This window comes from Anabas testudineus, chromosome 24, assembly GCF_900324465.2.
Source record: "Anabas testudineus chromosome 24, fAnaTes1.2, whole genome shotgun sequence".
NCBI lineage: Eukaryota > Metazoa > Chordata > Actinopteri > Anabantiformes > Anabantidae > Anabas > Anabas testudineus.
The window spans coordinates 14,422,659-14,437,619 of record NC_046632.1 but is presented as its reverse complement, the minus strand read 5'-3'; the positions used below and the strand labels follow the sequence as shown (position 1 = coordinate 14,437,619).

The following is a 14,961-nucleotide window of genomic DNA, read 5'->3' as shown; positions in this document are numbered from 1 at the left end:
GCCTTAAAGGAGAACCTCCTGAAAAATGTTGCTCCTCAAAGGGTTAAGTTGTAAGCTGGATGTACCTGCAGGGTAACCACACAGCACCTCGAAATCATAATTTTGCCTCTAGGCAGGACTTCTTTTAAGGCTGTGTACTGCCTCAGCAAGAGCACAGACTGGGAGCTACAACTGTCTAAGAGCAGTTAAGCTGAAGAAAGTTCCCAAAAATGTGTGAACTGTAGTACTCACCAAGAATCAAAAGTCAGGATCAATCCTTACTGTAGCTATTGTGAACACACATACCTGCACATTGTATAGTGCTTAAAATACTTATTTAGGTAAATCCCATACATGAATAACATGTTTTGTTGGTTAAGTCATTTTTGCATTCATGGTTCACGAAGGTCTTGCATCAACCAATGTGTCCATGTCAGCAGAACTTACAGCACTGCGATTAGTGCATTGCATCTGCAGATTTGCACCAATAACTCGTAGGATGTGATGGAGATTTTAGCTCCTCTAACTCTTATATCTGCTCCATTCACTTACTAAGCTGATGAGAGACTGAGCTGGCTGAATAATTTAGACATGTGGAGGAAAAGATGTGTTATTTTGGAGCAAACTGAATTTTCTCAGCTGTACTTGGCTCGCAGTTTGATCTCGGATGTTTTATTCCTCATTTGTGAGCAGGGAAAAGTAGTGAAAGACTTGACATTATAAGTCCAAAGCCTATGATGTATTTGTAAAGTTTACTTGATTTAACTTGAAAAAGTTATGTTGCTACTTTCATTTTATCTCTAAATGCCTCAAAATGTGCGTTATTAGCTTGTTAGCAGCTTTGATCTAGGAATGGAAATGTTGGTCTATCCGTCAAACCTCTTCCACTCTGACATAATTTAACTATTGGTTGAATTTCCACTCACATTCTCTAGATGATGCATTCTGCTGCTACTTTAATGCCCCTTCAGATTTTTCATGTTAATATTTGCGTCTATTTTTGTTCACACCATCATTAGGTCACAAGTTAAACGGGTTTATGACCAAATGAATGGCAAAACTCATGACATTCCCATCAGCCTCAGCTGTGCTTTTTAGCATTCAACATTTTTGTTTTCCAATTGCAGGATTTAGGCATTTTCACAGTCTGCTGTTATGAAGATACTGAACTCACTTTCTCAGTGAAAACTAGAACAGCAACAACAAATGGCTAACGTTGAAGTCCTCATGAGAATAATTTGGTGGGATGTTGTTGAATTATTGCATAATTTAAAGTGTAAGAAAAGAAAAAATTGTTGTTAATGTAAAAATACAGTATTTTAGTGAAATACAAATATATAAAATTATATATCTATAAAAAAAACATGGTTCACATTTCAAAATGAGGCAGTAACCCCCATGGCTGAATACCTCCTGATGACATTATTTTTTTCTCATTGAGTAAAACTCTGTGGCTGTCGAGAAATAAACAAAAAGGAAGCAAAAGGGACCAACACTTGTCAAAATAAATCCTTTATCACTTAGCAAGGCATGGTAAGGAACAAAAAGTGGATGTCATTGTTTCTAAGAAAGCTTTTACCCTCCTTTTTCTCTGCACTCCCTTTACTAATTTCGTTGAAGGTCTTTGGTCCAAAGTAAACAAAGACTCTTAAGCGTCACTGCTCAGTTCAGTATGCTGAATTATTGACTTGCTTTTTCAAAGAGGAAGCACATGCTTTGTTTCTCATGGTGTCGAGAGAAGCAAGCGGGAAGCGTGTCTCATGGTTTTTCATGCGGACATGTAAAAACCATTTCAGTCCTCCCTCGCTCTCTCTTTCTGTGTGAGCAGGGATCACTGTGCTGTCAGATTATGTCTCTCTGGATGGCTGCATGTATTTTTGGGATGGATTTAAAGGTCAATCTCATGCACAACAGTTTGCTTGTGATATTTTTATCCCCAGCAATACATGATTTCTAATTTATGACTGTGGGGCACCCCTGATGCTTCTGAGTTAATACTAGAAACATCAAAGCATGGACTGGAAGCTTTTCTGCAGAATATACAGTATGAAGTTGTATACCAGCTACAGCATGTACAGGACCACAGATTATAATGTACACAGCATTATAATAAAGCAGTAATTTACATTACTTTGCTGACTTCATGTCTTCCTTGCATTTGCATCTGTTTTGAGCTGATTTGAGAAAAATGTAATAAATGATTAATGCAAACTGTGACAAAGGTTTTTATAGGATGTCTGAACATTGCCAGCACAGCAACATTAAAACAGGAACCTGAAGTGAACATTTATTTTCTTTGCAGATATTTATCCATTTATTAAAGTGCTTACAAATAATACAAAATGGTCCAGCCTTACCTTACCTACAAGCCAGGCTATATGAATATATATTTTATAATGGCATCCAGTAAGGAACTTTAGGTTTGAGACACCACAGAATGCTGTAAGAGTGATGTTCACCGCACATCAGTTCTAACGTTATTCATGTTGGCTAAACATGAGCTGTGAGATGCATGTTCACTCTCCCACCAGTATGAATACTGCAGTAACTCCTGATTGTGTAGATATTTTACAGCTGATGTGTTTCCTTCTTCTCTGTTGCAGGTTATCTATGCACTGAACACAAAAAATGACGAGCATGAGGCAGCTATCGCCACACTGAAGGAAGCCCATGAAGAAGAGGTGCAACAGATCCTGTCTGAGACCAGAGAGAAGATACTACAGGTTTATACTGCTTATCTTATATTTATAGTTTTTACTAAGAAGATTCTGAATCACTTTTACATTCTGAACCAGTCTTTACAGAGTGAAGGTAAAAAAAATATCAGAAGTTAACTTTCTTCATGTGCATATGCAGTTTAAATGCAAAGAGGCCATTTAATACTATTGATTCTTGGTTTTCTGGATGTTTATATGGAAGGGCGCTAATTTGCAGATATTTGAGGTGAGAGAGAAAGCAATTTTGTGGGAGTTAAATGAACATTAATTTAAATAAGTAATGTAATCAATCACTGCTTCCAGGGAGGAATAATTAATTTAATATAATTACTTTTAGGATAATTGACAACTCGTGAGATATAAATAACTTTTTCAGTTTAAATAGATATTTTGGTGGAGAGATGTTTTGCATGGCATGGGTTTAAATGATTTAAGATATGATTTGAACCGCCAAAGGGCCCCTTTAGACATGACTCAGTGTGGTCAGCAGGAGTCCCATTCACGTCAGTCAAGATGAGAAAGTTTACCTGTATATCTTACAGTCACCTGCAGTTGTAAACTAATCTGCATGATTCCCCTGTACTGTAGCTCCACGCCATCACATGACACCTGAGGTTACATTCATCAATATTATATTTACTAAATATGAATTATTTAGGTCTATATGTCATCATTCCTAATGCGAATGACTTTCTTCCCAAACAACACTGCAACTAAACTTGAACATATGTATAGACATGTCTAGAGGGAAGGTTCACTGGAGTTCTTTAAATGCGGTGTAATGAGTTGAACTTGTACTTCTTGTATTCAGTATATTTTAATATTCATGTATCTTTTAAAAAAGTCAAAAAGTCATCAATCTATCCAATCTGCTGTCACTAAGGTTTATATTTTCTGTTCAGTGCTTGTTTGTTAGCAGAACATCTAAAAATGTCAATGGTGGATTTTGAACATTTTCTAACACATTACAGCGGATTAGATTTTTCCAAATACTGTGAACATATTCAAACAACACATTTTGAGGATGCAGCGTGTCTAACATTTGTTTCAGTATAAGAGCAAGATCAGCGATGAGATGGACCTGAAGAGGCGGATCCAGTCTCTGGAGGAGTCCATGGAGCTCCATGAGAGGATGAAGAGACAGGCGCTGGCTGAGTTCGAGAGCTACCGTCAGAGGGTGGAGGACATGCAGCTTTGCACTGAGGCTCAGGTAGACCGTGGAATTGTGTATTGTATCTGTGTTACGAGGCAGATGTGCTCAGCAGGATGCTGCAGTCACAGCTGCAGGTAATCGGTGCTAATGTTTGTTTGTTTTCTGTTTGTCCTGCTGTGAGGCTGAAGAGTATCTGTCTATCAACATCCTCTCTGTGTGGTTTGCTCTGGATGCTTGACTTAGTAGTAGTACAGTAGTGATCAGCACTCCCTTAGGCTCCATTTTAGCCAGTTATTTTTGTACCATTTGAGATCCAGATGATAATTGGAGCACTACTTTTAGTTATATACTGTTTACACATCTCTGCTGGCTGGATCTCAAATATGATTTCAGGTTATCTTGATCCTCCCAGTTGCTGTTTGTACATGTTACCCAATAACGGTTAAGCTACTCCAGATACCTAAAACTGTTCACAACCAAATGATTTACTGCTTTAACTGATCATGGACGTGATAAACACTACAAAAACCCACTTTCTGCACAGCTGCTTTATGGTCTTTGGTGTTAAAATCTTTTCCTGTCACCTAGGTAAATGAAACTGGAAGGACACCTAATCATTTTTATGCCTCTCCGAAATACCACTTGTTGGGCTTCGGTTATGTTAATTAGCAAATATCAAGAGCTTTGGTCTGGGCAGGAAGCTGAACAGTATAGCACACTAAAAACATCTACATCTACAAATTCAGTTACTGCCAAAGACCAAATAAATTATAATCACACAGCTGGCTCACTAAATCTTAAACACTCTTCCTGTTGTGTGAAAGGAAGGTTAGTTTGTCCACGTTCTCTGCTAAAAGCAAACGTCTCGTCTTATTCACATCGTAGCAGCCCGACATGGTTTATGTATCCAGATGCAAACGCAGTGTTCAGGCTCGTGGTCACTTCCACCATGCAGAGTGGTCATTTGTCATGTCTCTCGGTCTATCACTCCATTTCCATTTATGATAGTTGTGCCACCAATGAATTCTAATAAATAAATATCTAGATATTTGGGTTCAGCAATAGGTAATTCCAGTGTAAACATATTAATTGATGCTGTGATACAGTGGTTTCAGAATGCACAGTTCCAATCATAAATTGTTATTATTGAATATTAATATTGTCTGACATCAGACATTAATGCTATGTGAGATTTGTCTTGATATATTTTGGACCTCGACCTATAACTTACTGTTCAAACAGTGTGTTTGCTGTGTTTGCAGAGCCAATTTAGAGCAGGCAGGTTGGCAACCAATAGGTCAGATTCCCCCAAGCCAGTAATTCACCACCTGTCCATGAGCTTTTTTTTTACGTTTTCCCAGTGTGTAAGACGCCTACAAACCCATAAATCAATCCTTCTGTTAACTCGCTCCTTTATCCTTGTCTTCTTTGGCAGCACACGCAGCGTGTAGTGTCCATGTCAAGGGAGGTGGAGGAGATGCGACGGTCTTTTGAAGACAAGCTGCGTACGTTCAGCCAGGCCCAGACCCAGTTTGAGCAGGAGAAGAAGACTGCTCTGGAGGAGCTGAAGGCCCAGCACAGACAGGAAATCCAGGAGCTCCTCCGCAGCCACCAGAGCCAGAACGCAAACTACAGTAAAGACCAGGAGAAACTGGGACAGCTCCATAAAGCTGAGGTAACACGCTAACTACTGCAGAAGTAGAGCAGCTCCTCAAAGCCAAAGCAATGTGCTAAATCACTACAAGGAGGACCTCAAGAAAGTGGGACAGCAGTGATTATTAAGTTATTAACTGTTTGTGTACAAGCTGGTACTTGAACCTGCTCCATCAAGCCCAGAGCAGCTCTAGTCACACTTTTCATACTGTACTTGTTTTGTATGTGGGACCACTGTTAGGTTAGATGTTTACTGATTGTCTTTTCTTTACTGTCCTTTACCTGTTACACTGATTTGTTACAGGTGGATTCTTTGACAGAGCGAGTGGAGGAGCTTAAACAAGACAAGAAGAGACTAGTGGAGGAATATGAGGCCAAACTCAGCAAGGTACTACAACAGCTCTGGGGGACATTTGTTGTTTATGATAAATAATTTAATACCACAGTACACAGCTGTGCACATGCAGTATCTCATCTGGAACTAGAATTTATTCCACTCCAAGGTGTTGTCTGAAGTAAAATAGACTAAATATCCAGACAATTACATTTATTGCCGCTCTTATCTTGACCTTGCTGAGAGCAAAGACTGTGAGACCTACAGTTTTGTGTACAACAAAAGCAGAATGGAAGAATTTAAGGACTGCATTTAGAAGCTATTAATTTCAATAAATAACATCCTCATTGGCAGTGAACACTATCAGCCAAATCACTTTGGCTTCAGCTTCCACTTTCAGTGATTGTTTGAGCGTGAGATTGCATTATGACGAGAAAGGATTTCAAGCTGCCCAAAATTCAGTCCAAATTTCCATGAAGACAACAAAGGAAAAAAAGAAAAATTAGCCACAGTGTCCATGCTCGAGGCTTATTGCTTTATGTTTTATACCGCCATTAAGCTATTTGGATTTAGGTATTTTCCACTGTGATGATAGCTTCACACCAGTTTGTCTGTCACCAGGCTCAGGCCTTTTATGAACGCGAGCTGGAGGCCATGAAAAGAACCCAGCAGCTGACTGCCGACAACTTGTTGGCATGGAAACGCACTGAGGCCGAGCTGCGACGGGAGTTTCAGACTCAGGAGGCAGCGCTTCAGAAAACCCTGGGAAAACTGAGAGCTGAGCTGGCAAGGGTAACAGATGAAGCACGGGAAAACCGGGAGAAGTCCCACAAGCTCCAGACGTCACTCACCACGGCTGAGAGCAACATCAAGGTGAGTCCGAACCACAAACAGCTTTTCAGTCACTATAGACAAAGGTGTTAAAACTGCATTAAGTAACTTATTTACATGTGAGAAATAGCAATGCTGTGTTTATTTTGAAATGATCTGCTCTGGGTTTTTTGAAGTAGACTCACATGATTATCACCACTGTTGGAAATAAAGTTGACATGTGCTCAGGGGGAATTGATTAAGTAGGTCTGTTTTGTTGTTATGCTCTGAAGATTGTGTGAAATTATCAGTGATTGCACAAAAGACAGGAAGGGGTCTCCCTCTCTGTGTGACTGAGAATATGATCAAGGTCAGCAGTCACTGTGCCTGGAGTTAATAATTTCATGACTTATCAGAGCAATTAACTAGACCCAGATAAAGAAACAACAACAGAGCAGCCTCGCAGAGAAGTGAAATCAACTTCACTTGACAGCTTCTGCAGATCCTGTCATGTGATACAAGATGCAGGACGAGATATCACAGGGTAAAAACAATTAGATCCTGTCTTTTTTAGCCCGTCATACACTATGTAGTATAATATGTTTTGTCGTTGCTAAGGTGACATCACGGTAATCTCGTAATAACATCATCAGTCTATGAACATATCTCTTAATCCTTTCAGTCCTGCTGAGATTTCACTCTTGGGAGATAATAGATTTTAATATAACCTTAACAAGCTCACAGCAAATGTTTTAATCTTAGCATTTCGCCACAATAGAAATTTCATGATATTCAGTTATGTAGTATTCCTCCTCCCTATACTCAGTATTTATTGGGTTTCCACAAAGGTTGCATTTCACCCAAGTGGAGTGACATTTGATTGTCTTCACTAAATATCTTTTCACTGGTGAAAATTCAAATATTGCACCAGTTCAAATCAAAATATTCACTAGATATAATTACTGTACAAGTGATTGGTGTCAGGATGCTACAGCTCCTTCCTTCTGTGTTCTCTGTCATCCTTCTTTAGCTTATAATTTGGACGTCTGCAAAGAAATGCAAGCAAATGATGAGTTGGTGTAACCAAGGCAGACTAATTCATGGCCAACAATCACAAATAATCCCCCAAGTGAAATATTCCACTCCATGTTAAATTGTTGCTGTCACAGTCTTTGCACTAAATACTTCACTCCATGAGCATCTCTGCTTTAAGATAAAACAGGAAATCATATAAAACACAGTTTCCAGTGCTCTATTAATGGCGCTTTCACTCGGTCCTTAGGTGATTGGACAAGCTCATGTGTGTGTGTGGTGTGTGTGTTGTGTGTGGTTGGTGTTGTGTGTGTGTGGTGTGTGTGTGTGGTGTGTGTGTGGTGTGTGTGGTGAGACGAGAGGGTGTCTTAAATGACGCGAGTGTGAATGTAATTCCCATCTGAACAAGGATTCTTCTTTTAGATCCTAATCACTGAGAAGCGTAATTAACTTTTTAATCTACTCAATCCGGCACTCACAACTACACTATACTGTACTTGTGAGGACCCTCTAAGTCTGTATTCCTACCCTCACCCAATCCTAGCCTTAATTTAAATGTACTCCTAATATACTTAAGCTTTCTTTATACTGACAATTTGCTACCACATTACTGCACACAGACCAACATAGTTTGTGACTTTAAACCATCACAACATCTAACCTGAACCTCAACTACATCTGAATTTTCTCCAAAAAACAGATCTTAATCTACCATCTAACAGCGACTTTGAGGAAGTCAGGCCCGACTGGTGCTCCAGGATTGCACAAGAAATATAATATCTGTTGTCTAAACTTAATGCTCACATACTACAACTTGAAAAAACACACGTAGACCCACACACACGCACGCACAACTCTAATTTGTGCGACTCCTCAGTGGTTATTATCACACTGAAGTTTCATTGTCTGAGCCACAGCAGCAGTAATTAAGTTTGAGGCAGATTGTTTGATGGGATTGAAAGATGTGAAATTGCCTCTCATGAGTTCTTACAGAGTGCTAAATCACAGTGTGTGTGTGTGTGTGTGTGTGTGTGTGTGTGTGTGTGTGTGTGTGTGTGTGTGTGTGTGTGTGTGTGTGTGTGTGTGCGCATGTCATGTCTCTCCCTAGTATAGATGTTTTTAACTGGGCAGCAGTCATCATCACTTACATACGTAATCTTCAGTATTAGAAGTTGTATTTCACCAGTACTTTTTTTTTGTGCCTTTTAAAATTTCCTAATTTCTTTAAATATGGCCAAATGAAATTAATTTAAAAGACATGATGAAGGCTGCAAATAGAAAAGCTCATTACAGAGCAGTAATCAAATTAATCAGTGACGGTTTTTCTTCTCAAATTGGTTCATTGCTTCATGGAATTACAGCATCCTTAAAGCCAGAAACAACCTGTACATAGGTGTGAATTGCACAAATTTACTCCTTTTCAAGGGTAAAAACCTAGACAACCAATCAAAAGGGGGGTCACAGATGTTGCTCTGAAGGTTTTTATGAGCAGTCTCTTTCACTTTCACTCATATTGTTTTCACATTGTTATTTGATTAAATGTCTGCGAGTGAGCTTGACTGTTCTCGTTGACTCTAGTTTTCAATCACTTGGTCTCAGTGTTTTATTTCGTTTTCTTCTTTTCTGTGTTGATTTGATTCCTCTACAGGACTTAACCAAGCAGCTGGACGAGGTCACCCAGAACTCAGAGATTGTGGAGATCCGTCAGAAGGAAGCCGAGTGTGAACTGGAGGCAGCCAGAGATCGAGTTCAGCAACAAGCGACTGAAATACTGCTCAAAGCCAGTAAGACCCTCTCCTCTCCTCTCCTCTCCTCTCCTCTCCATCCTGTCCTTTTGTGCAAACATATCCACTAACACCTCCTCTCATTTTATCTGAGGCTTCATGGCCTGTAACACTTTGCTGGCATATTGCTGTTTATCAAGGCTAAGGGTGTTTCCAGTGTCGTTTTCTAATCAGTTATGCCCGGTTTAAGTTTAAGGTGTGCGTGTTTGTGCATTGGGTAAATCACTACATGTAAGAATAACATTAGATATCTGCTGATGGTTCTCATTCAGAACAACAGTATTACATAAACATTACTGTCTGAATGTGTGTGAGCAATAGCAGCGACTTAGTGCAGCATTATTCTCGGCCCATTAGCTCCTATGAGCTCCTCATGCTCAATGAGTATATCTTTTCACTTTCCACTGGAGTTCCTTCATGTGAGTAAGACAAGTAAGTCTCAGTCACATTTACCAGCAAGTGCAGATCATAAGTCCTTATTTATTAAAACTATAAACTCTTATTTTTGATTCCTGTAGTTAAAGATGTTGGTGGTTTCAGTGGACCACTGTCAGCACCGCCTCAGTTTCAGTCAATGCTGGGTAAAATGTATTTTTCATGTGTACGACCATGAATTAACTTTATTAATTAAATTGTTCTCATGCCTGGTGGCTTCATTTTTTTTTTTATAATAGGTCAGATAAGCAGCCTGCAGGCCACCCAGATGACACAGGAAGCAGCTATCAGAGACCTGGACAACGAGCGGAGCCGGCTGAAGGACAAGGTCCTGAGAATGGAAGAAGAGAGGGAGGCCCTGCAAAGCCAGAGCCAAGCCCTGGACGAAAGACAGAAACAGCAGATCGTGTCCTTGGAGAAGGTGTGTGTGTGTGTGTGTTGTGTTTTATATTCACGTCAGGCCGGAATAACTGTGTTCTGAATAACCAATAAGACATCAAGATGCTGCAACTGAACTTTTCTGTAGACTTTGCTTCAGACGTGTTTATCATCTTAAAAATTCAACAACTGTTAATAAATGCTGTGCTCACATTTTGTCCTTGCATAATAACATATGAACATAAGTTCATAGAAATAATCAGTCGTCATTGTTGAGTTTAGATTTTTCCTTAAAACTCCCCAAAGTCCAAAAAGAAGAAGAAAAGTAAATGACCGCCCTCTGGGCCCTGAAGCAGTTCTAATTCTTACTTGCACCTAAATGAGAGTAAACCCATTCATTCTTATTCAATTACTGTATTTAACCTTTTACAGAGCCAGCGATCCCCTAGTGTACTCTAATAAGGTTCAGCCCAAAGCCAGTCTTTACAAATGTAAAAGGATTATTTGACTTTAATTTGACTTTAATAGTAGAGCACACAACATTTTAGACAGATAATATGCATAAAGACATTTATTTTTGCAGAAATCTTTCTGCAGATGAAGGAAGTAAATAAATCTTACATAAGCAACAAGGTTAATGTTGCAAAGAGCACAACAGGATCCACGACCATCACTATTGAAAGAGTCAAGCCTGCCGATCATTGCATTTACAGACTTTGAAAAAAAGCAAGTTAGTCTTCTTTTTAAAAACCAAGACGCTTAAAGGTCAAATGATTTAAGAAACAGTGTAGTCAGCAGACCAACCACCGTCGACAGTAAATGTCAAGTGTTGCTGCTTCATGTGTGTTTTCCCATCCCTTTATCTCTGACATTTGTGCAGTGTAATCCTCTGGGAGCTGGGAGAGTTCTCCCACTGAGTGAGGCTGCTGAGAATCTGAATGTCTTCCTGGAGGATGACAAAAGATCTCACACTTAAACTTTATGGTGCCTTTCTGTTATTGCAGCAGCAACATCCCTTGGTGTAATTTTCTGCTTTAAACACACAGACATTCCTGTAATGAGATTGGTAGTAAAGGAAATGCCGTTGGAGTTTTCATACATTAAAAAAACGGCCATATTTATTTGCTTGAAGAAAAACAGTAGAGGCAAACTAGTGCAGACAAACTTCATGTTTTTATCAGTGGCTGACTCTTTGGCTTTTTCCTCATCCCCACTTTGCAAAAGAAGAACTTGACCTCGCAGGATGTTTTGTTTTCATGCCATGCTGGAGAGATGTTTAGCCCCTCTGGTTTGTGTGGGCCATATGATAACGCAGCAGCCTTGCTCAGTTTGACCATTTTGATGGACGTTCCTTGGAAGAGTTTCAAAGCAGCCTTTGGTTTGGAGCAATTATTGCACACCAATATGATTGCATCCCTGCTGGCAGATGAAAGTTGTTTCATGTTGTTGCCAGTGTCTGATAATCTGCCAGATACTCACTAGTTTTAATGACTGTTAAACAGTATAAATTGTGCATGTTTTGAAGAGGTGTATTATCTTTTGCAGCGTACTGCGAATGAGGGACTGATGTGCAGCAGCTGCACTGATCGATCACTGAGAATGACTTAAACAAGTTTTAACATCTTCGGTGTCGTTTTAGGACACAGCTGGAAAGATCCTCTGAGCTTTTTTGCAGCATCTGCTCGAGTTTAGCTCAGGTGATAAAGGAAAGGTGTGGAATCGATTTGCACCTTGAACATTTCTGTGAATGTCAGAAATCTTGTGTAAGTCGAAAACAACCTAGATATATTGAGCTGCCACAAAACAAAGATTTGCTTCAATATGCACTAAAAGAGTTTCACATCATTTTTACTACATCGTATTTACTTAGATGGAAGCAGAATACCTCAAGGGGGCTCTAAAACAGTGAAACTGTGACAAAGAACACTCAAGAAGTTTGAGTGTCATTGCATTAGTATTCAGACCATCTTGGTAAAAACTTTAGATAAAGGACACAGATAGGACATATTGTCAGAGGCTGCTCATTTTTGCTAATTGTACTTTCCTGTTCTTAATGTCTTGTAAATATAAGTGATGCCATGTGGCTCTTTTTGGCAAGATTTGGCTAATTACAATTTTGTTCAACCCATTCATTGAAGAAACAGCTGCTCCCCTAATTAAACCCAAAGTAAATGGAGCACAGATTTTATTTTTTCCTAGTTTTCTAAGAAAAATCACTTTTTTCTTTGGGATTTATTCAAAATCTACCAAAGTTACAATGGAAAACCCAGTGCACAGTTTGTTGTATAGAGGGAATTTGTTCTTCTATTACACGATATATAGAACTCAGCAGCTACTTCAATCAGTGGGACTTCATCTTTCTCCTCTGTGGCCGTCTTTTTGGCTCTTTTCTATTTTTCCATTTCACCACTTTTGTGTGTTATTTGTCTGATTTAAAATTTATGAGGCAGCTCTCTTCTGATTTAACTCCACTGACTCACGAGTCACCAAAGTCACTAATCCACACACTTTAAATCATCCTGACTGAACCCTCACTCACACAATAATAGACTTTTTCTAGAGCATTTTATTTCCTATGTCTACTACTGTCATGATACAACATGCACATTATTTACTGTAAACTTTACCATGTAGAATCAACACAGTACCAGTAACCTTGTACTGTATACTGAAAATATAATAATCCTCACTCATTTACTGTATAGGATTAAACGTCTAATGTGAGTGACTCTGTCCTGCTCCTTTTTGGTCATTTTACACTCCGGCCACCCCCTGACACAATTATTATCTGAGTTAGCGGTATTGTTCAGTCCTCATTCTCACAAAATTCATTAATATATCTGAAACATAATCAAAAATCAAACCTGCAATGCACAACTCTAACCTCGTCTGGTTTTGTAAATATCCAAATAGTGTTGTATGTTCATTTTATTTGTTTAATCTTATTTACTAACTCTCTCTACATTACAAATGATAACATCTGCAACCTGCTGGTTATGTCGGCTACAAAACCTGGCAGTTGTTGGCTAGCAACAAGGAGCCTTTTGTTTTCTTTGTGTGAAATAAAAGCCCCATTGTTTGAAAATAACTAAGAATTTCAAGTACTAAATCACCACCATTATCATCTTGACAGGCATAGCAACTGTAACTAAGAGCACCAGGGCTTAACGAAAGGTCACTTAACTAAATTTGTCTCCCCTGATGACAAAAACACGACTGACAAACTCCAACTGTAGAATCAACTGATTATAGGTTTCACAGCTCCTTAACAAGTGACCCCTCTACCATTAATCCTGGATGGATTGTCATGTCTTCAGATATTGAGTTTTACTGTTTAAGGAATAAACTAAAATCAATGTGAAGTGATTTTGAATGCAGACAGAAAGCAGAATTATTTCTTTGACTGTTTCTAGTAATGATTGCCATTATGGCTGAATAATGCAGCATATGGTGTGAATGTCACCCCAGTGAATGTGTGTGTGTGTGTGTGTGTTGTTTCCTTCGAGCATATTTTAAATGCATGTGTTCATGCATATTTATTTTCTGTTTGTCAGACCTTGCGTGAGGAGAAAGCGTCCCATGAGAAGGCCATGAACAACGTGCAAACTCAGTACGAAGAGGAGGTTAGACAGATGAAGGACAACCAAGCTCGAGCTCTAGAGGATGTCGCCAAGAAGCATAGAGTGACCCTGGAAAATGCACTCAACAGCACGGAGAAGGACAAGAACCGCCTGCTGGCTGTGAGTACACGTGTACACTAACACATACGTGCACATCTTTTCCTGGACTCCCAAGGTTAAATCAATATGTAGAGCTGATGTTAATCCATTGCTGAAAGAGTCACTGACACATCGGACACACATAAAGTCTTAAAAAGATGTTGCTTCTGCCTTGATTAAGATAAAATAATCGTTGGACTGAGAAGAGATAAGAATACATTTGAGAGAGAGAGCAAGAGTTCAGTGGGCATAATGAATGAAAATCCACAAGACTCATTTTCAGATTGCTGCATCTTGTGTAATCAGCGAAGCCGGGGGAAAACAAACAGCTGGATGTTTTAATTGAACCTGCATCATCAAGCTCGGGGCTCATCGGAAGTTTTAAAGATGGCGTCTTTGGGATGCTTGTTGTCGGCAGCGCTTTTTATAGACGGTAAAAGCGAAAGTATTCCTAAATCTGCTGTTCCTCTGCAGCAGATCTACAGATTGTTGGACTGAAAGCTGATATTAAGTAATTTAAAATTGAACAGTGTGATATGCAGAGATGACTCAGTCAGAATACAATCTGTCCCAGTCTCTGTGCTCTCTGCCAAATGATTTGGACCTGCCACAGCACTTCAGTCTGTTGATGTTATAGTTGTTAATAAACAAGTGGTGATTATGAATGACAGACATCCTATGGCGTCTGCATATGTTTTAGCTTGGAGAGATTTTGACCCACTCCTCAGGTCCTTCCACAGCATTGCTTTGGATTAAGGTCAGAAATTGGCTCGGCCATTCCTCTGCTTTAACCATTCTTCGGTAGAACAATCTCCTCTTCAAATAAAGCAGGGCCTCCCAGACTCACACCTTATTACCACCCCACATTTTACAATCAAGGAAAGAGGAAATGGGGGGGGGGGGTTCAAAAACATTCAAGCACCTCTGTATAAACATACCCAGTATAATCTCAGCCCTCTACCTTTTG

The 14,961-nt window shown here is 39.4% G+C and overlaps 1 protein-coding gene across 5 annotated transcripts in view; it reads left to right on the top strand.

The window, feature by feature from the left end:
- Window positions 1–14,961, top strand: part of fam184a (family with sequence similarity 184 member A) — a 95,069-nt gene that overhangs the window by 37,337 nt on the left and 42,771 nt on the right. For all 5 annotated transcript variants that reach the window (XM_026340725.1, XM_026340722.1, XM_026340720.1 and 2 more), the window contains exons 2-9: window positions 2,583–2,702; window positions 3,748–3,906; window positions 5,285–5,524; window positions 5,807–5,890; window positions 6,458–6,709; window positions 9,327–9,462; window positions 10,137–10,318; window positions 13,830–14,015. In XM_026340725.1, coding sequence (XP_026196510.1) covers window positions 2,583–2,702; window positions 3,748–3,906; window positions 5,285–5,524; window positions 5,807–5,890; window positions 6,458–6,709; window positions 9,327–9,462; window positions 10,137–10,318; window positions 13,830–14,015 — 1,359 coding nt within the window. The remainder of the gene's footprint in view (window positions 1–2,582; window positions 2,703–3,747; window positions 3,907–5,284; window positions 5,525–5,806; window positions 5,891–6,457; window positions 6,710–9,326; window positions 9,463–10,136; window positions 10,319–13,829; window positions 14,016–14,961) is intronic.